At 50.2% G+C, this 25,878-nt stretch overlaps 10 protein-coding genes across 10 annotated transcripts; 5 read left to right on the forward strand and 5 right to left on the reverse strand.

The window, feature by feature from the left end:
* Positions 1 to 799: 799 nt before the first annotated feature.
* COCMIDRAFT_99992 (uncharacterized protein) lies at positions 800 to 2,022 on the reverse strand (the record flags this gene model as incomplete). The annotated part of the gene is made up of 2 exons (XM_007691555.1): positions 800 to 1,374; positions 1,428 to 2,022. 2 exons carry the CDS (start codon positions 2,020 to 2,022, stop codon positions 800 to 802), a joined length of 1,170 nt encoding a protein of 389 aa, XP_007689745.1.
* A 244-nt stretch (positions 2,023 to 2,266) lies between these two features.
* On the forward strand, positions 2,267 to 2,970 carry COCMIDRAFT_99991 (glycosyltransferase family 1 protein; the record flags this gene model as incomplete). The annotated part of the gene is made up of 3 exons (XM_007691556.1): positions 2,267 to 2,594; positions 2,645 to 2,783; positions 2,832 to 2,970. The coding sequence occupies 3 exons, from the start codon at positions 2,267 to 2,269 to the stop codon at positions 2,968 to 2,970; spliced, it is 606 nt and encodes a 201-aa protein (XP_007689746.1).
* Positions 2,971 to 7,762: 4,792 nt separating this feature from the next.
* On the forward strand, positions 7,763 to 8,600 carry COCMIDRAFT_38349 (uncharacterized protein; the record flags this gene model as incomplete). Its single annotated transcript, XM_007691542.1, has 3 exons — positions 7,763 to 7,851; positions 8,264 to 8,403; positions 8,488 to 8,600. The coding sequence occupies 3 exons, from the start codon at positions 7,763 to 7,765 to the stop codon at positions 8,598 to 8,600; spliced, it is 342 nt and encodes a 113-aa protein (XP_007689732.1).
* Positions 8,601 to 9,547: 947 nt separating this feature from the next.
* On the forward strand, positions 9,548 to 10,360 carry COCMIDRAFT_38350 (uncharacterized protein; the record flags this gene model as incomplete). Its single annotated transcript, XM_007691543.1, has 1 exon — positions 9,548 to 10,360. One exon carries the CDS (start codon positions 9,548 to 9,550, stop codon positions 10,358 to 10,360), a length of 813 nt encoding a protein of 270 aa, XP_007689733.1.
* A 1,088-nt stretch (positions 10,361 to 11,448) lies between these two features.
* COCMIDRAFT_100038 (uncharacterized protein) lies at positions 11,449 to 12,991 on the reverse strand (the record flags this gene model as incomplete). The annotated part of the gene is made up of 5 exons (XM_007691557.1): positions 11,449 to 12,180; positions 12,250 to 12,434; positions 12,494 to 12,716; positions 12,767 to 12,796; positions 12,854 to 12,991. 5 exons carry the CDS (start codon positions 12,989 to 12,991, stop codon positions 11,449 to 11,451), a joined length of 1,308 nt encoding a protein of 435 aa, XP_007689747.1.
* A 297-nt stretch (positions 12,992 to 13,288) lies between these two features.
* Positions 13,289 to 13,956, reverse strand: COCMIDRAFT_27820 (uncharacterized protein; the record flags this gene model as incomplete). The annotated part of the gene is made up of 4 exons (XM_007691536.1): positions 13,289 to 13,298; positions 13,341 to 13,449; positions 13,562 to 13,649; positions 13,783 to 13,956. 4 exons carry the CDS (start codon positions 13,954 to 13,956, stop codon positions 13,289 to 13,291), a joined length of 381 nt encoding a protein of 126 aa, XP_007689726.1.
* A 1,633-nt stretch (positions 13,957 to 15,589) lies between these two features.
* COCMIDRAFT_27821 (uncharacterized protein) lies at positions 15,590 to 16,899 on the forward strand (the record flags this gene model as incomplete). The annotated part of the gene is made up of 2 exons (XM_007691537.1): positions 15,590 to 16,277; positions 16,364 to 16,899. The coding sequence occupies 2 exons, from the start codon at positions 15,590 to 15,592 to the stop codon at positions 16,897 to 16,899; spliced, it is 1,224 nt and encodes a 407-aa protein (XP_007689727.1).
* A 550-nt stretch (positions 16,900 to 17,449) lies between these two features.
* On the reverse strand, positions 17,450 to 18,222 carry COCMIDRAFT_99985 (uncharacterized protein; the record flags this gene model as incomplete). The annotated part of the gene is made up of 2 exons (XM_007691558.1): positions 17,450 to 18,112; positions 18,166 to 18,222. The coding sequence occupies 2 exons, from the start codon at positions 18,220 to 18,222 to the stop codon at positions 17,450 to 17,452; spliced, it is 720 nt and encodes a 239-aa protein (XP_007689748.1).
* A 531-nt stretch (positions 18,223 to 18,753) lies between these two features.
* COCMIDRAFT_100059 (uncharacterized protein) lies at positions 18,754 to 19,530 on the reverse strand (the record flags this gene model as incomplete). Its single annotated transcript, XM_007691559.1, has 1 exon — positions 18,754 to 19,530. The coding sequence occupies one exon, from the start codon at positions 19,528 to 19,530 to the stop codon at positions 18,754 to 18,756; it is 777 nt and encodes a 258-aa protein (XP_007689749.1).
* Positions 19,531 to 24,153: 4,623 nt separating this feature from the next.
* COCMIDRAFT_6859 (uncharacterized protein) lies at positions 24,154 to 25,710 on the forward strand (the record flags this gene model as incomplete). Its single annotated transcript, XM_007691530.1, has 5 exons — positions 24,154 to 24,168; positions 24,227 to 24,365; positions 24,416 to 24,693; positions 24,801 to 25,183; positions 25,275 to 25,710. 5 exons carry the CDS (start codon positions 24,154 to 24,156, stop codon positions 25,708 to 25,710), a joined length of 1,251 nt encoding a protein of 416 aa, XP_007689720.1.
* Between the last annotated feature and the right edge of the window lie 168 nt (positions 25,711 to 25,878).

Consider the following 25,878-nt stretch of genomic DNA (forward strand, 5'->3'; position numbering starts at 1 on the left):
GCCAGCTATGAACGCTGTGTATTGGACATTGAGCAACATTACCCTGCGCCAAGTTGAATCAACCACCAACTTTTTCCAGTATGGCGAGCCTGTCTCGAGGACAGCAACCAGTCATCACTTGTTTTTTTCCTTTGCCAAAATCCGTGTACAAGTACAGACCCATTGAGGAACAATGGAATTGGGGGCGTCATTGGCGTTTTTTCTCTTTCGAGCCTTCCACTCGAGGTGTTGCAGGGTTTAGATATACCCATTGGTCTCTTCTTTTTTTGTTTCCTGTTTTTTTGCTCGTTTTGCTTATGCAAAGAGAACATTACTCTACCCTGTACCACGTTTCCGGTCCATACGAGCTCCTTTTTTTCTTTATTCCATCCTTTGTCTCGCCCCCAATCTTTCTTTGTGAAAGAGAGAGAGGTGAGAGAGGGCGCAAATTACATCATCAACACACACACACATACCTTTGTAATCATGACCATTCTCTATCCGCCGCCCCCTGGATTGGGTCGAACAAAACACGAATCTAAGTTGCACTTTTTTTTGCTATCACGATTGCCCTCTAGGCATCATCATCATCGCACGTACACAAGTTGCGCCCCGACGCGCCCGTAGTGTGCAAAGTAAGAAGGAAAGGGAAAGTAGTGAGAGATAATACACGTGAGAATGAACAAAGTTTTGTCAATTGCAATTGATTTGAGCCTTTACGGGCGAATAGATGTACATTTGTGATATTTGCCAACAAGCATATCCATACATTGAGTCTGGTCCTCAAGTCCCATCGTCATCATCATCATCATGACCTTAACTACCTCACCTGCTTCCTCGCCGCGCCCGCCCCAACCATGACGGGTTCGGCAACCCCATCCGTAAACGGCAAACTCGTCTCGACAATCCTCTTTCCATCCACCAACTCGCCATTGCCCGCACGCTGATCCTCCAAATACGCAGCTTGGCGTCTCTTCTCCTCAAGGTACTTTTTCCTTTCCTCCGTCAGGATCCATTCCTTGGGGAACTCGTGCCTCTTCTTGGGGGTGTGATGGCGGAAATCAAATGGCACATCATCAAACATGTCTTGTGAATCTTTGGCTTCGGCGATCAAGGAGGAGATTGTTTCGCCGAGGAACCTCTTGTTTTGGGGTTGAGTGTCGAATTTTTCGCACGAGAGCTTGATGATGTTTGAAGAGGGGTTGTAGCGGGGGCCGGCGAGCTTGATGAGCTTGGAGATTTGAGCGGGGGTTAGAGAGTGCGATTGGGCGAGGTCTGAGGGGGAGAATTCGACGACGACTTTGTTGGCAGCGGGGTGCGATTCGCCGAGGTAGGAGGTGTAACGGAAGCGGAAGGGGGTTGCTGATGTTGGTGGGGTGAAGGGTTGGGCGAGATCTGAGGGTGGTTTGTTAGTATGGAGTGTGAGTTTAGGAGTAGAGGCGACGTACGACTGAGAAGTGGTAGTTCCCAGGCTATCAATCGAGCGTATTCTCTCAATTCCCTGTGCTGCTGCAATTCGCCGTGGCCGTGGCTCGTCAGATCATCACCATAGTAATCCTCGTCCGGTCCCATGCTTTCTTCTCCCTCAGCCCAGAATCCCATTGACGCTTTCCTCTTGTCATCCTCTTCAATGTCAAAGTCCTCGTCTGTTTCCAGGCCAAAGTCTGACGTCTGAGGTAGTCCACACTTTCCCTTGCGAAGAGCGTCGGCGACAACGCTTGGATCGATTTCTGCGAGTGAAGCCCGGAGATTGTCTAACATGGCTGTGTCACGCTCGGCCTGGGACATTTCCTTGAAATCTTTCGTGGGAGTAGTATTTGAAAATTTCAATTCCGGGCTGAGTTCTTCGAGCGTTTCCGTCGGTGGCTTTGCATTCGCCGAAGTGGCAGAGCCCTCTTTGGTGGGCTCATTGGCATATCGTCGAGGTGTTGTGGAAAGCGGGCGCTGCCATTGTGTGGTCGTGTGCCTTGGTGCTGCTCGAGGTCGTATCCGCGACGGGCATTGCCTTGACTGCAAGAGCAGCCTTCGTGTTGTCGACGCCATTGGTGCGGGTCGGTGGTGATGCCGTCGTCGACTTTTCGCGATGCGGGATTGCTTGGCAGTGGAAGCAAAGTGCCACCGCGCGCCGGACCAATTGAAGCGAAGACAGCCCGACCTCCGCTTTCATGGTTACTGTGCCCCCGCATGTTTTGATTATCGACTCTGACGCATCGTTGGTCTGTATTTTGGATAATACTTGCACCAGAGAAGTCTAATACTAGTGATCCAAAGCTACATTGTTCTCACCATGGCCGATACCTGGAAATGGACACCTGACTCGAAACTCTGCTTCGTCACTACTGGAGCAACCGCTCCCTTTACTGCTCTGATTGAATCTGTACTAAGTCCCTCAAGCTTGGATGCTTTACGGCAAAGTGGGTTCACACATCTTTTGGTCCAATATGGATCAGCCAAGGACATTTACACAAAATGCTCCAGCGATGCTCGCGTCCACTTGCAAAGCAGCCAAGAACAACGAGACTTGATCATAGATGGTATCGATTTCAGTCTAGACGGACTCCAAGCACAGTTTCAGCTTGTGCAGAGATCCAAAGGCTTGGTTATCTCGCATGCTGGTATTGGATGTACATATCAAGTAGACACTGTCATAGACTAATTCTCCCAGGCTCCGGCTCAATTCTCGAGGCCCTACGGTATCAAACTCCACTAGTAGTCGTGCCCAACACCGGTCTACTTGACAACCACCAAGAAGAGCTTGCTGTCGCCATGGAACGAAACAACTACCTCATCCGCGGTGATGTCACGTACGCTGAGCTTTCTTAAAGACGGCATTTAAGCTAACAAGGCCACAGAAATCTTGCGCCAGCAATCAAGCGATCAGATGAATTTCGAATCAAAATGTCTCAGTTCCCTCCAGTCACTAGTGGGAAGCATCGTGAGACTAAGAGCTTTGCTGCCATTATGGATGAGACAACTGGATTCATGGATTGATGGTGCTGATTCTAAGATGCACATTCTTGGTGTTTTCATTAACCTATGCAGTATTACTTGATATGGTGCACTATGTCGGATTCTTGACGATGCTGGACAACGGACTCCTACGGTATAGTCAATACACTGAATCAACACTCGTTACATAAGCCCGGGTCGAACACATCACAGCAAAGTCGAAGAGAAAAAAGGACGAATAGAATTAAAAGAGCATACTGAAAATGAGCCCGTTTTCATGGTTGGTCAAGAGTAGAAAGAGATTGCAGGTTTGCTAAAGGATATTACCAATATGGGAGATCATTGCAGCAGTGTTGTGCAGTTTGCGCCTCGTATGTAACGGTCTCTTTACGCGCCTTAACGACTCCACACGCCACACGAGAGTGAAGAATTGCGGTAGAGTAAGGTCTTGTCGCATCAACACCAGATGGTGCGACAATAGATTCACAGAGTGTTAGGTTTGGGAAAACAGGAAAATACGACAAGTAATGTTCGAATCCATGATATTAGGTTCAAGACAAAGTATATTGTAAATGGCCATCTGCACTCGGACATGAAATGCGCAAACTCGGCACTATTGGTATTGCGACATTGTCAGCATGCGCATACAAATTGATACGAGGGCAGAATAGCCTTTTCAGTTTGCTTTCATCCGAAGAAACGAACCACAGGACACCACACCGTCGCCTTTCGGAAACCACTAGACGTCTTTCACAGTCATGGGACCTTACGCCAAAGGGACCACATCCTACCTCGGTGCTCTTACCAACCTAGGCAAAAGAAAATAGTCTCAAAGTACCCATTTGTCACGTGTCACACCGGAACTCTTGCATGAGCTCGATCACCGTGGGCATCGTAGACCTGGACTGTGGGGCAACTCCAACATCCTTCATCACATGCTGCAATCGCAGCAAAAAAACTCTGAGCAAAAGCATGTGGACCCCAACACGCAAGATGCCGTTCTCACTATCCAAATTCGTCATTCCGTTTATGAACTCAAACACTAAATGACGAAAAAAATATTCAAACAAACTCCACCAAAAGGCATCGCTGCAGAATTTCTGCATCGCAAAACCCACAGCGGGTTGAACTCTGTCTTTTTGCACCTGCCCAACTCCACATGAGAAACTCCGCGCCCGGAATATCCCTCCATGGAGCAACACGCCGATTACACAACCAACGTCTCCAACTCGCCCCCGAACGGAACCACCATAGTATGCCCGTTCACATTAACTCGCAACCCCCGAACCTCGGCTACGACTCATGTGCACGCCCTTGTCCACGACTCTCCCCTTCTCTCCCTCCATCATCGCCTCGCTAAACAAACGCTCCTCCAACGACCCCTGTCCCTCCAAACCATCGTTTCGCAACCCTCGCAAATAACTCTGTAACAAGACAAGACGAGAGGGAGAGAACAACACCACGTGATAACTTACCTCCCCCCATAAGCTGCCGATCTTATCTTCCCCCCGGCTTGGCTTGGCTTCTCCCTCCCCCGAAAATAGTGATGAACTTCGAAACAAAACAATACAAAATTCCTTGCTATATAATGTGCTTGTAATAATCACATCACAATCACCTATTCTTCCCGTTTCAATATCAACGAGCAAGAAGATAAGGCGGGCAGGCTGCGCGTATGTTTGGCAAGCCACAAGCCGTGACGGGTCGTCGGCCGTAATCATGGGCCGGCACTCTCCTCTGGGCGACGACGACTCGCGCGCGCAGGCGCAGGCACAGGCGCAGCGCAGGCAGGTTGCGGAGCGTTTTACCGACATGTACGGCGTAGTATTGTGGCTTTGTTTTGCTGGTTTACGCTGACGCGACCCGCCCCACGTCGCTCAACGGGTTTTGAGGGCCGTTCGTGTTCGGGGAACGCGTGGGTTGGGTTCCCGTTTCCCCCCCGGGTTGCGTATGTGCGTGGGTACGGTCGGGATAGTTGCTTGCGGGGTTGGGGGTGGGAGATTGGGAAGGTGCTGGGTACTTATAAGCCATGTACGCAGGAATGTAGTAAGTGGATGTGTGTAATGAATGTGCCGCTGGGGTGCCGTGTCGGGGGGAGTGAGGAGAGGGAGATAGGGGGTTGTGCGGGGAGCAGGGCTTACGAGGGTGACTTGGCGTGCAGTGGTTAATGCGAGCGTTTCTGTGAAAGGGGAGGTTGGGGGTTTGGATAGGAGTTCACCAAGGTGAGAAATGTGGTTGTAGTGTGTGTGGGGGGATTGATTGTGACAGTCTATTCTTACACTGTCATGTATCATCGTGATCCCTATGAACGCTTGTTGTTGCTTTTTCGCTTTTTGTAGCCTCTTCACCATGCTATTTATAATTTACCAAACCAAAGTTTTGTTAGCGGACTTGACAATGTAGGAAGATGTTGAGAACGCAAGATGATGTAGAGCAAATGCCCATGGTCTTTTGACTAACAAGATGAATCACCGAGAGTCGTACTTGGTCAATTCTTACGGTCATATGTAGTACGGTCTGGACCATGTACGTACTTGGCTGCCCAATGCCATTTTTGTTGTGCAAGCTTACTGCCTTCCTAACAAGCCCCCGAGTACTTCGTACCGCGTTTTGTCCATTAGTATTCTTTTTCTTTTCCGACGAAGATAGTCCACATTGCAGCTGAAATGTACAGAGTTTGCCAAGACACTCCTTTTCGTTAAGACTATTGTCACCCCCAGGTTGTTCCTTAGTGGAGAGACTACTGAGCCTAGTAGTAGTAAAGCAGCTGTGACTTTGAAGACGCATGTAGTGAAACTGTTGATCAATGTATACATAAGGGTCTTCGACTCTATATTTGACATGGTTAGAAGTATACGCGAAGCTGTTTTCAGGGAGTTTCAGCAGATAAGTATGGCACTAAATCTGTCGCATATGCCCTCCGCAAGCCAAGTGCATAGTAATATGCATACCTATAGTTAATTCCTCGCCATGAACTTCCGCACCAGTGGTTTTCAAAGACGATGCAAATTGGTATAACAAATCAATATGTCAGAGCTTATATGGAAAACACAAAAAGATTTATCCAGCCATAAAGGTGACAGCACTCAAACATACTCTGGAGACATGCAGTGTGATTCGCTAGACACAAAAGTCACGCGGTAGATATAGGAACACATCGCTACGGATCTACCCATCGATGCGCACCCTCGTACCAGAGAAGTATAGCATATTGAAGATCTGCTCTGTCAAAAGGAAAAAGAAACATTGTCTTTACCAAATCCACCTCACTATCCCTTATGGTACAGACCCTCTCGCGTATGTACCCTATTATTAAATTAGACGTTACCCTTCCCGCATTCTTACATGCTCCGTCCAACGTCGCGTAACCCGCTAGCAGCGGCTATGCACCCGAGTAATTCACACAAACGTAGTGCACCTGTCGTATCTGCAGCGACCATCAATAAGTTAGAAATCGCTACTCAGGACACTACTCTGATGCGCCGTGCAACAAGCGGAACCCCACAGCGCTCTGCGGCACAAGTCGGATGTGTGTCTGGGCCTTTTTTTGTTGGTAATGTCCTCTCTCCTATTGTCGACGCATGCAAATATGATCAAGAAAGGCAATAAAAAAGTAGTGCAACTTGGCTTACCGAGATGTAAGCGGCTAGAACAACCCTTGGCGGTTACGGCCAGGTGGATATATGTGCAGTCGTACACTCGTAACGCACGTAAGGCGTTCTAGAAAGAAAAGGGGTTGTTGTTGCGCCGTGAGTACTACCGATACAACCGGTACTTATTCAGGGCATATGGGCGAGTTGGGGTAATCACATAGCAATGTAGGGCGTTCCTTGTTTGTCAGCGAGGGACGTTGGACAGAGAGAGACCATTGTGTTAATGGCGCTGACTAGTTGTGTGGGCTGTGCCTAAGCTGTGCGTATACAGTAGCTGTACGAAAGCCCCGTTTCCTACGCAACACCCTCGTCCGCGTTGTCCGGAGTTCAAAAGCCGCAAAAGCTGGGGCAGCGACAGGTGCTGTGTCTGGCAATATCCCTGTTGGCTGTTGTACTCTGACCGAACGCGTTACCTGCGACCATGTGTGGGTGTGTGACGGGGCCGTGCGTATAGTACTAACTAACTAAGCTAAGTAGTCGGAAAGGCGAGTTTGTATGGTTTAACTTTCTGTCAAAGTGACACCAATTTTGAGAGTGCGTTTCTGAAATGGCCTGGTCGTTTTGTACACATGAGCATTTGAGTGTTGCTCACACAGGAGATGTGACTTTCTGATTCAAGACGTCGGGACGAGCATTCACCCTCCCGCCTTGGCGTCAGGTACCCGAGATGTGCTGACGAAAACCCGTGCCCCCGAACCCTGCGTAGAATGTGCGTCTCAACAAAGAGATTGTTCGCGCAATCTGTATGGGCGTCGAGTGCTTTAGTAAGCGGAAAACACTTTATCGATGCCACGGCCTGTTGAATTGTACCCTAGCAGGCCGCTGACGGGAGCGAAGTTTGCGCAAGTGAAGCAAATTTCAGGGCACAGGCTGTGCTGACCAATGGACGGCCTCGTAAAGTTTGGCCCAGCTGTCTTGACGTGGAAATTCGATATTTGGAGCCAAACTTCACCATGCTTCTCTTTGGCCTGGCATGAAACAACAGGACACAAGCGCTCGTGACACGGCCCGACTAATATTGTTGGGCAACCATGGTGCAGCGCCTCGTGCAACGCCACTATTAGTTCCAAGGACGAGGCTGGTGTGAGCCAGAAAAACAATCGTGTTCGGCGACGACTAGGAGAAAAGGGACTTGTTCGCAAAAGCTTCGAAAAAAGTACGGCTAACGGCATGTTCCCAAAATGAAGCGTACCCCAAATCCCCGGAGAGTCCATGTGTCGTCATCGAATTTCCGACAGCTAGTCAGGCATACGGCCTGCTACGTCCGGGTGTGCGGTAGCGGGCATGGCTTCCCTGTAGATTGGCGTAAGTAGCCGGTACCGCGCTCGTTAGGACGAGCGAAGTGTAGCAACGGTCCTCGCGACAAGTATCCCGAGATCCGCGTGCGCCTGCCGGACAGGTTGACGGCCAATATGCGTACGTCTCAGGCCCAGGTTGGTTGCAGATGAGGATTTTGATGAGAGGTGCGACATGGCCATGGTCGTGGTAAGGGGCGCACAGCGAGGCTTGTCGCTGCCAGCTGCTGTGTACAAGCCACTTGACTTTGCGCAAACAAAAAACAACGACGAAATGCCGCAACGTCGGGTGCAAGGAAATGCGTAGTGGCTTTGGGCATGAACCGAGAGGTAGTCTAGCCCGTGTGGGAAGTCGCCTTGTGCCGATCTACTACGGTTGATGATCAGGCCGTACGCGGGTCATCACAACCAAGACGATGCCAGTAGATCAGTAGTACGACTTGGAAGATTTGGGCGGCTGGATTCCGCCAGCTTCACCCTACAACACGAAGTCGTGGCGGCTGAGACACTGCGTCACCAGCGTCTGCGTATGTACGTAAGTACGTATAGTTCGACAAAATTATTTTTGTTAGAGCGGAAAGGGGGGGAGGTTTGATCTGCATCGGGGCTAGACCAGAGGATGGATGCACAGGGTGAAAATACTGTACACGACTGTGGAGCGCTGCGTAATTCTCACGAAACGTGGACGCACAGACAACGTTCACCCAGGGCAGATGTGAGTTGAGGGGATGGGGATGCAAAAAAAAAAGTTACAGATGTTTTGATTACCAGACGCAGAATTTGCTAATGACCACACAAAGTTTCGGACCGGTTTCCAATAACGGGCAGTTCATGGATCGACTCATTTGCTAGTATCCTCTAGCCCACAGCCGGGCTTCACTTTGTCGGCCTGTCTAACGGCACATCTGCACGCACTCGGGCAACTTGGCACGTGCCATGATCGGGGATGGGGAGCGTGGTCTGGAACGTGGCGGTTAATGATGCTCTCCACCCCTTCATTCCAAGGCATCCCGGCTGTCGTGTTTTGGGATCCGTCGTTTGTAAGAGACCAACATGTAATAGTAACCAGGACGTGTGCATGTTACACATGTGGCAGGACAAGCGCTGCATGCTGCACCGGGGCGGGCCACCCTGTCGAGTCTGCCCGCCTACAGTTGCGCCAGTGGGTGGCTGCTCTCACCGTAGAGATGTAAGTATTCTAGGCAAGTCGATGTGTAAGTACATGGACAGGGAAATACATGCATGGCAGGGTAGGCGAGCAGCCGTATCCCGGAGGAAGTTGAGGTCATCGCCCTGGCCCCCGAACACTTACCGGATGGCCCATGGAACTCTTCGGCCCAAGAAACGTGGCACGGCCAATCAGCACGTCGTCGGGGGTTTGCAGTCTGATTAAACCCAACCCTCGACTGCATGGATCAAGCGTTTTTCTCAGCTGGGCTGACGAAGACTATTGCCCCGCCTTGCTTTTGCTAGTTTCCCCTAGCTGTCCCGAAACGCGCAGCCAGGCCCATTTGTATCCAGTACGCCCCGTCGTTCCCGTCCACAAAACAACATCACAACAACAAAAAAAGCAAGCCTAATATGTTCCCACAAACATAAACACCGCCCATCACCTGCACACCATCTTGTCGTCGACTCTCCGCCACAGCACACACTAGGCACCAAGCCAACATGACCACCACTATTGCTCTTCCCTATGACGACTTGCGGCCCCATGTTCTCCGGCCCAAGAAGTCCTTCTTCCAGCGCCTCAACACCCCCGACCACCTTATCTCTCGCATGCGCTCCCTCAAGGTCGACGACTCCGCTTCCCTCCTCAGGCTGTCGTCCGACCGTTCACGAGTATCTACTGTATCCCTCCTCTCTACCCCGGACTTTGACCGCGACTACTTCTCCGACGTGACCAAGCATACCGAACTCGAGCGACCAGTCTCCTGTGCCGTCCTTTCACCCCCAACCTCACCAATGGAAGGCAGCTTCTTTCCCATCCAGCAGTTCCTTGCGCCCATGGACCGGAAAACCAGCAGAGAGTTTGTCCAAGGCATGCAAACCTACGTCCACTGGAAACAGGCTACCTACGAATCGACCATCAACCAAGCCCCATCCACCTCGCCACCTCAAACCCCGCAAAGCTCCTACTCCTGGACCTCTTCAAAGAGCTCCCGCAGCGAAATGTCCGACGAGGAGATGGATGACTGGCTCGACAAGCCCATGGATGCCGATGTCCATCGCTTCCGCAAGCTATCTGCTGCATCTCTCGAGAGCCTGCCCTCATCCGATGAGTCCGAAATCAAGATTCACGTGATCCAAGAGCAGCCCGATGAAGAAGAAATCGCCGCCCAAGGCAACCGCCGCCAGCTTTCCAGCATGTGGCGCGAAACCTGGTGCTGGGAAACCAACAGCCAACACCGCACTGCCAACGACCAAGGTTACGAGATTGTCCTACCAACATTCACAGCTGACGACAACTCCTCGGCCAAGTGAAGGGTGTTGTCGCAGTCTGGCCCGCGCTAAAATTACCGTGAGCTTTTTTTAAACCCACCTGGCTTTCTCCGTGAAAGCCACAAACGCGCATCCGCTTTCGTCTCAGCTGCATCAAGCCTGAATGACGTAGCGCCCGGCGCCGGCGCCACCGCGCCACCTCCCGAGTACCAAAAATCCAACCGATTACTCGGGAGCCTATTAGACAGGAACACTTAGACTCTAGTTGCGACAAACTTGTAAGCCAGTTTCACCCAAAGGAGCGAAGACGAAAAAAAAGAGAAGAAGATGAAGGACAAGACCACCCCCAATCCCCAACCACCCCCCTTTGCATGTGTCACAAAAGCTCGTTGCCAGCCACACACAGCCGCAGCAGAAGCAAGAAAACTAAGAAGCTTGGGGACACAAGGGGTCAAAAGAGAGAAAGGACTGATAGATTTAACACAACGTCGTTGTTGACGGGTTCAACGGACGCCGTAGCATGAGGATCACCACCAGCGATGAACATCACATAGACCATATATACCCCCCAACCCCAACACAGCAGCTCAACAGCGCTTTGAGAAGATTTTCCTTTGTTCAGATACCAATGTTTTTTTTCTGGCGACTCCATTGAGTCGCGTTCAGTAGATACCTTTTCCTTTTCATAGTTAACTATTCTTTTATACATCATCGCTTTTCTCTGCCTGTGTGTGTGTGTGCCTTGAACGTGCCTCCCGCTTCCCGCTTCGATCTTCCCCCCCCCTTGACGCCCTGCGATCACGCCACTATCTCGACAACGAAAAAGAAGCAAAACAGACGAGGGATTGCCAGCCACACAAAGGATACGAGTGCGAGTATATTTAGAGCGACACAAATGAGATGTGAATAATGCAAAAAGGTATAAAACTAAAAACAGCACCAGAAAGTCGCACATGTGACCAAGTCCCCCCCCCCCCTTTTTGTTCTCGCCAGTGAGAATACATGTCAGAAAAAAACAACCATTACACGTAATCATAAGCCCGCCTTCAAATCCACTCATAGACTTTCTCTCTCCCCCCTCATAAGTGTAAGAAAAAAAGACCATATTGTCTGTTTTCTCGCGGAGAGTCTTACAACATATCCCTCACCCTCCCCCCCATCTTCGGATCCTGAAACGGTGACCTCACAGATTCACTAACATCAACCTCCGTCGTCACTGTAATATTCCCCAACTCATGCGCGCCGCCGGCGCGGCCATGCAGAGATGTATGGCGATGCAGCCGCGCAACACTCTCTGTGCTACTTCGCGCATCGCCAGCGCCAAGCGCAGCGGGGGAGCTTCTGCCTGAGGAGTTGACAGAGGGGGCAGCGGTATCTCTGGTTGTTTGGTGCGGCACGTGGGTTGCGTCGATGGTGGTAAGCATGTAGGATTTCCCGTCGCCCATGGCAGCATGCGCAGGTGCGTCTCTGCCGTCGAAGAAGCCGTGATCAACCTTAGGTGAACCCAGGGGTCCGTAGCTTTTGTTCGTCGAGCGTTCCTTAGTCCCTGCCGCATACGCATCAGAGAAGTATTTTGGCTGGGTTGTCTTGTGGGAGCCTTTGCCGTAGGTGGAGACGAGGATGGAGCGGAAGAGGGGTTTGAGGCAGGGCAAGTTGCCGGCGACCATGCCGACGTTGCATTCTTGCACTGTCCAGATGGTGAGGTTGCGTGAGTCCCACATTAGGTCGCCTGCGCGCCCGTAGTTACCGATGTAGGAGAGCTTGATCATTGAGGCGGCCGTGGCGAAGAGGCCGAGGCCGAGGATGCAGATTAGGGAGGCTTTGTGGCGCCGATTCATTTGCACGCCCCAGAGCATTGGGATCTGTGTGTGGGGGTACGGTGTTAGAGAGCTGTCACTTTGTGTGGGGGGTTGGTTCGGAGAACGACTTACGGGTATGCCGATGGAGAAGGCCAGATCGGTAATCATGTTGAGGACGGTGTTGAGGTATCCGAGGATCTTGATTTGCGTTACGGTCCAACATGTGCCTTTTACTGTTAGATCCCACATCATGCGGACATCGCTACATTGCAAGAAGACGGTTAGAACGCAGCCGAATGTGTAGATGCCCATGAAGACTAGTGTAGGTTAGTAAAGGTTTGTAAGTAGCACTGAAGGAAAGGCTATGTCAACTCACTCATGATTCCCATGATGAGACGCCGGAAAAAGGGTCTGACTGCAATTCTCAAGAGGAAGAAGCCCACAGAAATTTTGACAAAGCAGATGGCGAAGAGATATATCGGCTGCGATATAAAGTTTAACTTCATTGCTTGTGAAAAGTTTTTGGGGTCAATGTATTCGATGTGTCGACCTGCGCCATAGTAGACCTGCGGTATGATTACGCATTGGCCTGCAATGCACTTTTCCATTTATCAGCGATTGAACAAAAAAGGAGTATGAGTTAACATACTAAGACCATTGACAGAATCATAGTATAATCCTAAAGAGGCGGAAACATCAGTAACTGTCGACCCACAGTGTTGCTGAAAACACTTACATCCCACCCCACATTGCGAATCATCCAAATGCGAACATAGAGTCTCGCTATCGTGGTTATCACCGCCAGGGTGAAAACCGACAAAGTGGCCCCCAGAATAGTAGGCCCTTGATTCTCATCTGGCCGTACCGCCGCCATTTCGGCGCGTTGAATCATGGTCAAGGAAGCGTATGCGCTGGATTGGGGAACTTGTGAGACCTCACACCCAGGCGCATGCCATGTTCTTAATTATGAGAGGGAATTCCCAAGCCGCCATGCTAACGAGCGACTGCAGCCAGCCGAAACCGACCACCCGCATTCATCAGGGGGCCCTAAGACTACAGGGTGAAGTGTCTTCTGAGACTGGACTCGCATAACCTTAAAACCGCCACACGGAGGTCGAGGGAATAGGTACCGTATTGTCAGTAATAGCCTGCTTTAATACGGTAGGTGTACTTAGCCCCAGCTAATAGGAAATCAGTCGCCATTTAATGCAATTGCCACTTACGGGCGGCTGGGAACGGACTTGAAGGTATTTGGGTTAGCTTTGCAGACAAGAAGGTGTTCATCCAGCATGATCTGGTTGAGACGGATGCTCGGCGGAGCATCCAGATGCGCTTGACCAGGTACGTGCTATGTATGCACGACATCAACCCCCAGGGTCCATGCGAGCAGCTGGTAAATCGACTCTCGTAGCGATGTCCGAGTGCGGTAAAGGGCGCGACTAACAAGTTGCTAGAAAGGATCGGTACTTGCAGCGGTATTGCCACGATGTCAAGGAAGGATGCAAGTATTCATCACATGAACTGCAGAGATGCTGTTCAGGATTGTAGCAGAAAGAAAAGAAAGCGTTCACGATCTGACTTTCTTGCCCCCCCGCCACACACACAACCGTTTGAGATGGAAGGGGGTGACATGGCCCTGGAACAGATTTACACTCTGCAGCTCACTGTACCACTCTCTACGTGGGTGGTGAAGCCGTACGGGATGTCATCACTGCCGATCCAGCCCGAATCTGCCGCGGAACTGGCCATCAGTCCATCGATAAAGAGCGAGATTACGTGAAGGGAAGTGTGATGAGCCGCACCTCGGACTCGGTAATGCATGTATTCGAAACTAGGCATGAGAATCCTCCAAGAGAAATCCTGGATCACCTCGCGGTATTGACGCGGTCAATATTCGGCGAGGGTACCCAGTCTAGGTGTGAAGTAGGATGGTAGATATGCTGCGGCTTACAGGACGCCATTTGTACCCCGCATACTGCATGTAATCACAGTAGGTGTAAGCACGTGTTTACATACATGTGTATGCTGACAACTAAACGTTGAGTCAATCCGTTCGCAAATGTGCTTGCTACCTGTCGCAACAACATGTCGAAAGAAGAGCGAGCATACCACGGGACAGGAAAAGGATAAAGAAGGCGTCCTCGGAGGGTAATGAGGTTTCCAGCTGCCATGGAACCGGTTAATATCGTGGTGGTTGGCCTGAATATCTTGTGCGAAGGCGGCACGCAGGTTTCAACAAGGCTTGACCAGTGCGCAATAGCCAATAGAAGAGCTTTATCCTTGGGTATGAATGCAAGTCAAGATTATCCAGTAAGACAAGACGTCTTGGTTGCGCCATAAAACGTCCGTGCGAGAGAGGAAGGATGCAGGTCGGGGAGCCGGCGTGGCACTTGGCAGGGCTTAACCTGCGCCAACTAATAACACCCAGCGGACATGGCTTCCTTTTTACCATGCGCCACACATTGTACTCAATCGAAACCAGGCCCAAACTGGTCAATCTAAACCTCGAAGGATCTGTATTCTCGTAAAGGCGCTTTTCTGGACGGCACGAAATCCAAAAGCTGGGGAAAAAAGACAAGACTCCGTTCTGGATCCTGGCAGGCACAGTAAGATTGCCAAGTCACCCGACGATTGCTACTGAAGGATCTGAGCTTCTTACGTAGACGCCTGCAGCAGTTGAGGCAGGGATACGGGGCCAGATCTCGAAGATACATCAATGCAAGCGTGGCGGAGTTGAAGAAATCCCTAGTCCGCTGTCCAGACGGCAGAACAACATATCGATTTTCCACCCATTACTCGTACAAACACATGTATTCAGCGGGAACGATAGCACCACTGATCGATCCCGCGCCCGTCTATCTAAGCGATCATGGGGGGCAATGGGGCAATGGGGCCGCCGGCTTCAGCTGAATCGCCAGGCTTCTTAGTGTTCGTCCAGAATCTCGGGAGCCTCTACCCGATCTGAACAGTCACTTGATTTCCCAACTACAGGCTTGGGACTATGCTATAGTTCGCGGTGGACAGGCTTTTATAAGGATAGCCCATTGACTTAATCTTAGATGTAGGATCTTAGCTTCCTAGAATGCATACTATTAGGCTTTCTTGCCCGAACTAGAGGAAAGATCATGCTCCAGAGACTTGCCTGTCATTGGTTTACACTACCAAATGGCCTCGACGTAAGCCCTAATGGACTTTGAATATGTCCTACGCCGTAGCCTAGCTGCGGTCGAGCATACGATTGGAGAATGGTTAGTGTGGCTTTCGGTATCCGTCGCCCCCAAATCCCGGCACTTGGGCACTGGGCGCCGAAATTACTAGAGAAGTCCTTGAGTAAGACACTGCTTTCTTTTAACTATATATCCTTACACGACATGTCTGCTTCTTTTTCACTGGCACTGCTTTCCATCACTTCGCTTTTTCACCCATCGTCTTTCTCTGCCTAAGCCTAATTCTCCGCGAGCTGCAGGTCAAGATGCGTTTCAACTCTCTAGCGCTCCTCCTTGCTGCTGGAACGGTGTCAAACGCACTACCAGCGCCACAGAATGATCCCTCACTACCTACTGAGGCCTCAAGTGACCCTGCAGTCGCCAGTCAGCAAATCGACCAGCTTGCTTCTTTCGCTGAAGAGCAGGTCAGGGCTGCACTAGAAGGCAACAATGCCAAACGGGGCACTTGCAATGCCAACAACGTTGCTATTCGCCGCGAATGGAGCGATTTGTCCAAGAAGGAACGCAAGGCCTACACAGATGCCGTCCTGTGTCTGCAGGCAAAGACTGGCAAGACACCTGCTTCGTTCGCAGCAGGAGTCCGATCCCGATTCGATGACTTTGTCGCAAACCACATTGACCAGACTCTTTTCATCCACTACACGGGCACCTTCCTCGCCTGGCACCGCTACTTCACCTGGCAGTACGAGCAAGCCCTCCGCAATGAATGCGGCTACAAGGGCTACCAACCCTACTGGAACTGGGCCCTGACCGCCCAGAGCGGCCTGGAAAAGTCCGCCATGCTCGACGGCTCAGAATACTCCATGTCCGGCAACGGCGAGGCCATCCCCAACCAAGGCGAAGTGGTCATCGCCGGTACTGGACCACCTGAAATCCGTCTTCCCCCCGGCACAGGCGGTGGTTGCGTCAAGAGCGGCCCCTTTAAAGACATGAGTAAGTAGTTCTTCTCTTCACCGTCCCACAAACCCAAACACCCCCCCCTTTACAACACATACATATAACTTACAACCCCCCAACAGAAGTCAACCTCGGTCCCGCCAGCCTCGACCTAACAAACGGTACCACAATCTCCAACGGCGACGGCCGTTCCTATAACCCCCGCTGCCTCAAACGCGACCTCACCGACTACTGCAACAAAAAATGGGCAAACGCAACCTCCATCGCCAGCCTCATCCTCCAAAACAACGACATCTGGAACTTTCAGATGACCATGCAGGGCTGGCCGGGTACCCCTGACCTCGGTGTCCATGGCGGCGGCCACTACAGCATGGGCGGCGACCCCGGGCGAGACTTCTTCGTGTCCCCCGGTGATCCGCTGTTTTACCTGCACCACGCACAGATTGATCGTGTTTGGTGGATTTGGCAGCAGCTTGATCGCAAGACAAGGCTTGGTGCGAGTGGCATTTCTGGAACGGGCACGTTTAGGGATATGCCGCCGAGTGCGAATACGACGCTCGAGACGGTGGTTGATCTCGGGTATGCGGCGAGTCCGCCGAGGAAGATGCAGGAGTTGATGAGTACGACGGAGGGGCCTATGTGTTATATTTATGTTTGAGGAGTGAGGATGGTGTCAAGGGAGTGGCTTGATTGAAAAAAGATTGGGTGTAGTTTATATATTTTTTTAATTGATGATAGACTTTATTACTTAACTAATATGTTTCTCATGAATAAGATGGTAGAGAGACTGACCATGTGTGAAGTACTTTTGCCGGGGTTGCTTCTGTAGTAAGCGTCAGCTAGGAGATGTTGATCAAGTATGGCATTGAGGTGTATTTTGAGTCCGAATATCACGCCATGCGAATAGGCTTATCCAGAAATGATCTCATTCTAGTCCTTCCACATAGCTTAAATCAGCAATTTTTTATCGCAACTGACATAGCTAAAGAGATACCAGACAATGTACGATAAACATGTCATGATAACAAAACGCCATCAAACGCCCCAGAGAAGAAGCCAGCGTCTGGACATGAATCTGTTCAGAACCCGGCATACATTACCCTCCTCAACCTGTCTCAAGACACAACAAGACCTCAATTTTCCCAGACTAGAAGATGGAGTTAACAATGTTTCCACCAATGGTAGCACCTGTTCAAAAATGTAAGCGATTAAAAGATGCCATTGACAATTTTGCTTCCAATTGTCGCACCTGCACCAAAGATAGCCGCGTTGCCGAGCTTCTTGCCAAACTTCTTGCCCTGCGTCTCCATCTTGCTGGGCTCGGCGGGCGGCGCCTGGGCGCCAGAGGCCACGTCGAGGGGCATGTTGCCGTAGTTGGAGGGAGCAGGGGCGGCGGGCGTGTAAGCGGGCATAACGCTCTTTTCCTCCTTCCGCACGTAGCTGGCGGGGAAGATGCCGTCCATGCCTGTGCGCTCGTTGCGGCCCTTCCACCACTCGTTGTTCATGTACTCAGTGACGGCGATCTTGTCGTTGGGCATGAGGGCCAGATCGCCGGCATCCTGGGCATTGTACTGGTACATGGCCGAGGCGTAGCACAGCACTGGGGGCCCGGCGGGGGCGGCGGGAACAGAGGGGTAGGCGGGCGGCGGCGCGTTGGCAGGCGCGTCGGCATAGTAGCCAATGTTGGCGGCCTTCTTCTCTGGTGGCGGCGTGGGCTGGCTCTGGATGTTCATCTGCGCAAGTTGCTGAGTCGGCACGGCGGCGGCGGGAAGCATACGGGTGCTGTTCTCGGCTGAGACGGGCAGCTGAGCAGCAATCGTATCGTGTTGCGCAGAGGTGAGGACGTTGGATTCGACGAGAAATTGGAGGTTCTGTCATTGTTTAACAAGAATCAACGTCGGGAGCAGAGCCGGCGCAGACTCACGTTCTTGATGTCGCCCAACGCTCGGTTGATCATGGCATTCTTGAAGCTGTCCGCCATGTTGAAGGTGGTTGGTTGCAATCCGTGTGTCGCTTTGAATGCGCAAAGGTATAAAAGGCTCCTTCACAGTCGGAGCACGATAAGTGAAGTAGTATGAGTTTGCTGGTTATGGAAAGAGAATGCAAAGTCGAGTGATCGAAGGGAGGCCCAAAGTTCAGAGTGGAGTAGAATACGAGGATAGGGTGTTGCAGGTGATTAGCGGCACACTACTCGGAATGTCTGCGCCGCATTTGGGGCTGTGCTTAATTTACCTGTGCTGCCTATGCGGCAGCAGTGGGACGCGATACTTATTTACGGACCATGACGAAACACGGCGCAATAGAAGCAACGTCCATACGACCAACTGTGCATGCGTTTCTACAGATTGAGGCTGTCGTGTCATTGCTTCTCTTCTGTGCAGCCATAGCATTGACTGCTGCGTATAGACTGAAGTCCAGGGTCTCCTGCAACTGTGGCTTAACAATGTCTCCCTACCCCGCCAAGCCCCCCCGCCCGTCTCTCGTCCGCGCCCATCGTCCACCCAATCCCAAGCTACGACAAGAACACTTGCTTCCACAGTTCCTGTCTCTTGTTCTCAAACGCGTCAAAAGCCTTGACTGTGAACCCAACCGGAATCTGCTCCCTGCCCTCAACCAGTCCCTTCCACGCCTCATCGGTAAACTCACTCAGCGGCATGCCAATGTTCCCTCCATCCTTGATATCTGGTTGATGCTTCGCATCGTGCAGTTCCGTCTGCACGGCTGGCGGAAAGATTTCAATCACCTTGATGTTTCCGGGTCCGTTGGCCAACTGGTGTCGCAAAGCGAGGATCATGTGATGCAGCGCCGCCTTGGAAGCGCAGTAGTTTGGACAACGCGGAAGTGGCATGAGCGCTAATCCAGATGTCGTGTACACGAGCGACGTCTCCTTCTCCTGTCTCTGCAGAAATGGTATGAATGCCGTGGTAAGATGCATGTAAGAGATGTAATTTGTTCGGAACTTCATTTCCAGCACGTCGAGATCAATCGTCTCGGGCTTGGAAAAGTCGAAGCCGCGCTGGATACCGGAGTTGAGGAACACGCAGTCGAGATCCGGGTGCTTGCTTATCACGTCCTTGACGAACTTGGGAATCTCATCCAGTTTCGTAATGTCCAGGACAAAACTGTCGACCTTGTCGCTGCCGTGCTGGTTCTTGAACTCGTCCAGCTTGTCTTGTCGCCGGCCTACGATAATGACCTGTTTACCATCTTGTACGATCCGTTCTGCCAGTGCCCACCCGATGCCCGAAGTCGCGCCAACTACAAGGATCTTGTTGTATTTGAGAGACATTGCTGCAAAGTATATGTATTTCAGATGTGAATGAGGGAACTTCGAGCTGGAATTGCCCAGGCGTTTATACCAGGCTTGTACCCGGTTATCAAAGACATCATCACAGCGCGACTAGCCAATCTGTGTCCCAGTCTAGCCCGGGCTATTTGATCCACCTGACGTATCACGACTCAGAAGGAGCGGACTCAAAAAAAAGTACTCGTCGTGCTATGATGTTACACAAAAGTTTCAGACGACATTACTGCAAGTACGTCATGATGATCGGTCCTTCGGCAGTTGTTCTGGTGCAAAAGTACGAGAAAAAAATACCAAAAACATACGACAGCGGGGATTCGCCAGTGGTCACCCACCTGACTACTAATCCGCCGGTAAACTGCTTAAGTATGGAAGATCAAACGGGGTTCCCTGGTATCCAGAATCCTATGGTCGTATGTACCATCTCACTAAATTAACTCTACTAAATTCGAAGGTCCAACATACAAGCCACAGCACTTGGTCAAATTTGTCAACATATGAACTACCCAACCTCAGAACTCATATCACCGCAAATCACACTAACCAAAATTAACAGTGATAAAAAGAGTCTCTAATGGGTATTCCGCTCCTACAGCTTTCGTTCAACAACGTCGTCACATGACAATGCTTGGTAGAAATTCGACTAGCGGCTTAGCACCGTAACAAGAAGCAAAGTACCAGCTTGTACGATGGATGCCGAAAATTTACATTCTCTTCTTTACCACGATTCTTCTATAAAATAGCGCTTTTAAAGTGTTCGAAATAATCACCGTTAAACTGTGTTGCCGCTGTCACTTGTCTTAGGTATATAATATTTCTCATAACGCCTCAATCGCCTTGTAATAATTAGGTGGAATGCGATTATGCGCATATATAAGCGTTTCTAATTACATAATCTTAACGACTAATGGGAGACTTATGAATAGATAAATGTTCATATATGTTAACTATATAATGGGGTTAGTGTTAGGGTTAGGGTTAGTAGAAAGAGTATCGTACTCGAAAATTAGAGATTAATCCATCGAATTGAAAAAAAATTCAAGGTACCTGCACTACTTCGCAGTATTAATAGTCTAGACTATTTTCTTAGGACTAGACAGCTGTAGCGCTAAGAACTGTGATTATGGAAAATTCGTAATCGTATTGTTTGTCGTGTATCTCTCGCTATTAAACCGTAAAATAACAATTTTTAATGAGTCGGCGTAACCGATTACTTTCAACAAAACTAGGATCTTATTTAGGAAAACATATATCAGGAACAAGCAGAGAACTATTGCTGAGGTCTCGTTTCGGGATAGTATCAAGTGCGACGACTGTTGTGACAGACTCCAGAGTACTTAGGAGGATGAGATTAGCGAGCAAGACGGAATAAACAAATGTCAGTTCGCGCTCAATCACATGGGACAAGTACATGCTGAAGGTTTTTGAGAGCGTCGTTTTTGTCGCCTATAGCGCCAGCTAGAATCTATTTTGAAGCAGTGATTATGGCGTTTTTGGGAAAATCCCTATAGTGTTGACTCGTTAGCAAGGATGTTAGGCGATTCATTATACCTAGACCCGCTGACATAGCACTGTTCAACGACTTTTGCGAGCCTGTTTGCCGAGTAGTACATATAATCGTCTTGTATACAGAGAAACTTCTCTTGTAATAATATATACGACAGCTAATCAGAGTCGTCAGCCCATAATAAGAACCAGGTGGTATGAGCAATCTTTCGATAAACCGTACGACTGTCGCATCAGCATGCCATTCGTCTGGATTACCTAAGAGCCTTCCGAGATGTGTAGATTGGCATGCAAACGAAATTGTGTTTGCGCTTTGCCTTTCCTGATAGCCTCTATTGCCTTTGTGATATTTAATGCTACGCTGCGTAATCTAACCATATGACATGACCGAGTCTGCTTTAGCTCGACTATCTCCTCTTGTATGCTATTGCTTGAAGGCGTTGGGGGATGCTATGGTGTATTTAACTGAGAGCTTGTTCCGATGGTATTTGGCAATTAGATGAAGTGTTATAATGTTGTAAGAATCATGCTCTTCAGACGCCTCAATCTCAGTGTCTGAAGATACGAACGGCTTAAGACTATGACATCTTCAGCAGCAAAGGCCTATTACACATAATATTAGATCTTGTTCGGTGCAATGAATCGAAGTCGTATGTTTCAACTAGTGTGGGGGTCTACGTATTTGAGAACAGTGGATCCGTCCGTTAATTCTAGTTTGATTGGTATCGTTCCGTACGGATACGAAGCCGAGCCGGATACCGCGTTAGGTTGTCTTGTTCATTCTCCGCGTTACTTGGCCAGACATCGTTAGCACAAACTCCTAGTAGCTACTTCTTTGCTCACGCATCTCATTTCTACATTCTAAATTGGTACAAAGAACGCTGTAAGAAAATGACGTACTCGCCGCTTACGGTATTCTCGCACAAGTTACCGATACGAGAGAGGTAAGCAACGCTAGGAAATAAAGCACGAAGTCCATTCTTATCGAAGACCAAACAATCGCTGATCTACATCACCGAACCGGGCTCTTCACATCCATGTCCGCGGTTTCTAACGCGTTTCTGACTACATTGTGAGTGCGATTCCTTAGAATAACCAAAGATTAGGCAGGAATGTGTTCTGGACATGGCCCCCCCCCCTCGGACTCTTCCGTTCAACGCCACTACTGGTGCCTCAACGATGTGTGGAAAACCTGCATTAGAAATTGGTTGGTGAGATTGAAGCACTGCATTTCCAAGAACCATGCCTGTACAGATCTGGTAAAAGAGATGCTGTTTACGGACGGATATCACCGCTCGACCCTCGACGATGCGATTGTCGACTCCATCTACAAGCTGCTTTCTGGGCGAACTCGTTCCGCTAAGGCTCGCGCCAAATGAAAAGAAAACCGATATGTAGTACGTATGCACACATCTCTCTCCCCTAGGGTATCTTGCGTAATCCATACACCCAGCTGTATCGGCCCTTCTTGTGGATAAGGGTTGCCGAACATCCCCCCGTCAACCTAAAGACCAAGAACCATGGCCCTTGGTCTCAAAAGAGTTAGCTTCGCTCCGATCTGGGCTGGATATGAATAGGGATTATGAATCAAGTATACTCCAGATCACCGTGTTAGGATCGTCCTCCATGAACATGACACTCTACATGCTGCATACGCAGATACTTACATTCCTACTGATACATTATGCAAAAAGTGCTTGACTTCTAATGGGAGTTTACTTTGAGGACAAGGCGCATATTGCGACATATGTTTGGGTTCAGCCAAGACTCATCAAACTAACATGACGTGCATCGTAGGTACCTTGTCTGCCATTGGTCAACATCACCAGTGAGATAAAATTCTTGATTCCGATTCGCCAGTTGAACACGTGGGAAAACTACCGAAGTAGACTGTTCCTATTGTGTACATATACTTACTGTGTAACGGTAAGACGGGTTAAGGCGGTTAGCGAATCGCGGATACCGCAACAGCAGACATGCTGCTTTACGATTGACCTGGTCTCGGATGGTTGTTAGCGCAAGTGCGGGCGTTCTTCGGTATATACCCATGCACAAGTGTAATTGAACAGGGACGCAGTCGCAATAATTCCTTACGGAGCTCAGGGTGCCTTAAAGGATAAGTCGGATGCCTCGGCCGCCAAATCAAGTATAGGAGAAATTTCCCTATTCAAAAACCTTCTGATTATAGCAGGACTCGCTATAGATGAATATGCGATTCATGGTTTGATGAATGTAGCAGTAGATACACTACTTGTTGCGGAACTTGCTGTTCGACTCGGGCCGCCCCCACATCACGGAGGCCACAAGTACTTGGACCTAAGCTTGGGCTTTGAGCGAAAAAAACGACAACGGCAACGTCTTTATAGTTTGGCCTAGCCTCATCGAACGAAGAGCCGTAGGGGTGTGCTAGCCTGCATGCTTACGGAAGGTATAAGAGCTATAATTGCAAGGTATTAGCAAACGACGACTCAGCGTCGCACACCACCTTATTCAACTGCTGAAACCCACCTACGACTGGCGACATGTTCGAGGCAAAACAAGCAGCAAAAATGTGCTGAAGTGACGGTATATCAGTACTCGAGACGGATGATAGTTCGGGGGTGGAACAGACTTGCGCCAAGCTACCAAGGCATATGCTAAGGCGCCACATCTGACCGGTAGACCATGCATTTGCGCCTCGTATCGCTGAGCAGAAATCGACAAGGATCAAGACAGCGGGAGCTGGTAAACCGCTCGGTATTTGCAGCCCCTTGGAATCTCATTTTCACAAATGGAACATGGGTCGAACAAGGATGGGCATGAGGGTCTGCCTTTGGTCATATGCTAATCTATTTGTGGGAGATACTCTTGGGCCCACATGAACAGAACGCTTTCATATGTAAATGCAGGGAGAGACTACCTCGGTCGTTCTGATCGATTGATCTTCTTGCTCTTGTGGTCGATTCCGAGCTCGCCACAAGTGTTCCATGTCACAACACCCCATCAGTCAGCCGATCTGACCATTTCGGCAAATACGGACTGGATATGAAGCCTCATGGGATCCTGAGATATGTTTGTGTCGTCTTCGCGTTGTTAGTTTGGACGGTCTCCTGTCAGCAACAGATGCCAGTATGCGCAGTAAGTGGCACGTTCCTTTCTCTTTGGGATGGCTTGCAGATACTAAGTTTGGGCAAAGACGCAATGTTACGAATCGAGCATCAACACGCAGACTACCTGCGCGCCAGCAGATTTAACATGCATATGCGCAGACCAGGCATACCTTGATGATGCCAAGCGATGTATACAGTCATCATGCACCACAATAGAAGCTCTGGGTTTGTCTAGAAGGTTTCGACTCGCTCAGTAACACACTGACAAACCCCAGCGGCCCGCAACACCACAGAAACCCTCTGCGGTCGCCCCGTACGGGACAACACGCACGTCGACCCCATCATAACCGGAATCTCGGGCAGCGCCGCGCTGTTTGCGGTAACGGTTCGGTGCATCACTGTAGGCAAAGGCTTTGCCCTCGACGACTTCTTTGTCGTGCTCTCCTTCATCGGTGCCATCCCCCTCGGTACAATACAATTTCTCAAGTCACACGATGGCTTCGGAAAAGACATCTGGACCCTCACTCCCGACAGCATTACTCGAATCTTGAAAGTATGTAAAGCACAGTCCAAACGTTTCTCCCAGAAAGAAGGTGGTGTGCGAGTCGGAAGGGGGAGAAATGGTACAATATATATGTATATCGTGGCTGACAGATAAAGTATATATGGCTAGCCCAGATATCGTACTCGTTCACGCTTTCCATGACAAAAATGTCATTTGTCGCCTGCTGCCTGCGCATCTTCCCAGGGACTTCGTTTCGCTGGCGCGCCTACGTAGTAATGGCCTTGTGCGTTACTTACGGCCTCGTCTTCACCCTGAACACCATATTCAACTGCACGCCTATCGACTACGTATGGACGAGGTGGGACGGCACACACAGCGGGACCTGTACCAACCTCCATGCCCTCGCCGCTTCATACGCAGCCGTCAACATCACGATCGAGATTCTGGTACTCTCACTGCCGATCCCAGAGTTGATGCGACTAGCAATGAGTCTGCGGAATAGAATTTTTATCATTGCAATGTTTAGTGTTGGCATTTTGTAAGTTCTTCCCCCCCCCCTCTCCTACCCAACCCACCGAAATATACGTATGCAAAAAGTCGAACATGGGACTAATCGTGGAACCACTTAGTACACTGATCGTATCCATTCTCCGCCTACGAACCCTCGTCGTCTTCGAAAAGTCAGCAAACCCAACTTACGACTCCGTCCCTACCGCCTATTGGTCCACCCTCGAGGCCTACGTCGGCATCTTCTGCGTCTGCATGCCTGCCCTCCGCCGCTTCCTCTCTCACATGTTCCCCCGCTGCTTTGCCTCGACACCGCAGAACTCGCGGTATAATTTGTACGAGGATAGGCACCGGCTGCCGAATCGCATTTCGCAGGGTCAGCCGAGGGACTCGAAAGCGACTAGTCTGGCGTCCGGTGAGAGGTTTGGGCTGGAGACGGATGTGCGAACGACGATTGTGAAGACGCCGGGGGAGAGTAGGGAGAATCTGAAGGAGGAGGATGAGAGGGTTATGCTGGCTGATTTGAAGAGTGTAAGGACGGAGGAGAGGATAGTATAAACGTTAGCGAGATATGGATTATGGGTAACGTGACGGATAAGCGAGTCGGTCAGGCAAGCGAGTCGGTCACCCTACCAACTTTGCGCACCCACCACACCTTTGCCTACAATGCCTCCAAGCCACGCTTCTCAGTCAATTTCTCACGAGGCAGATATTCAGCTTGCTCTC

This window comes from Bipolaris oryzae, assembly GCF_000523455.1.
Source record: "Bipolaris oryzae ATCC 44560 unplaced genomic scaffold scaffold_102, whole genome shotgun sequence".
NCBI lineage: Eukaryota > Fungi > Ascomycota > Dothideomycetes > Pleosporales > Pleosporaceae > Bipolaris > Bipolaris oryzae.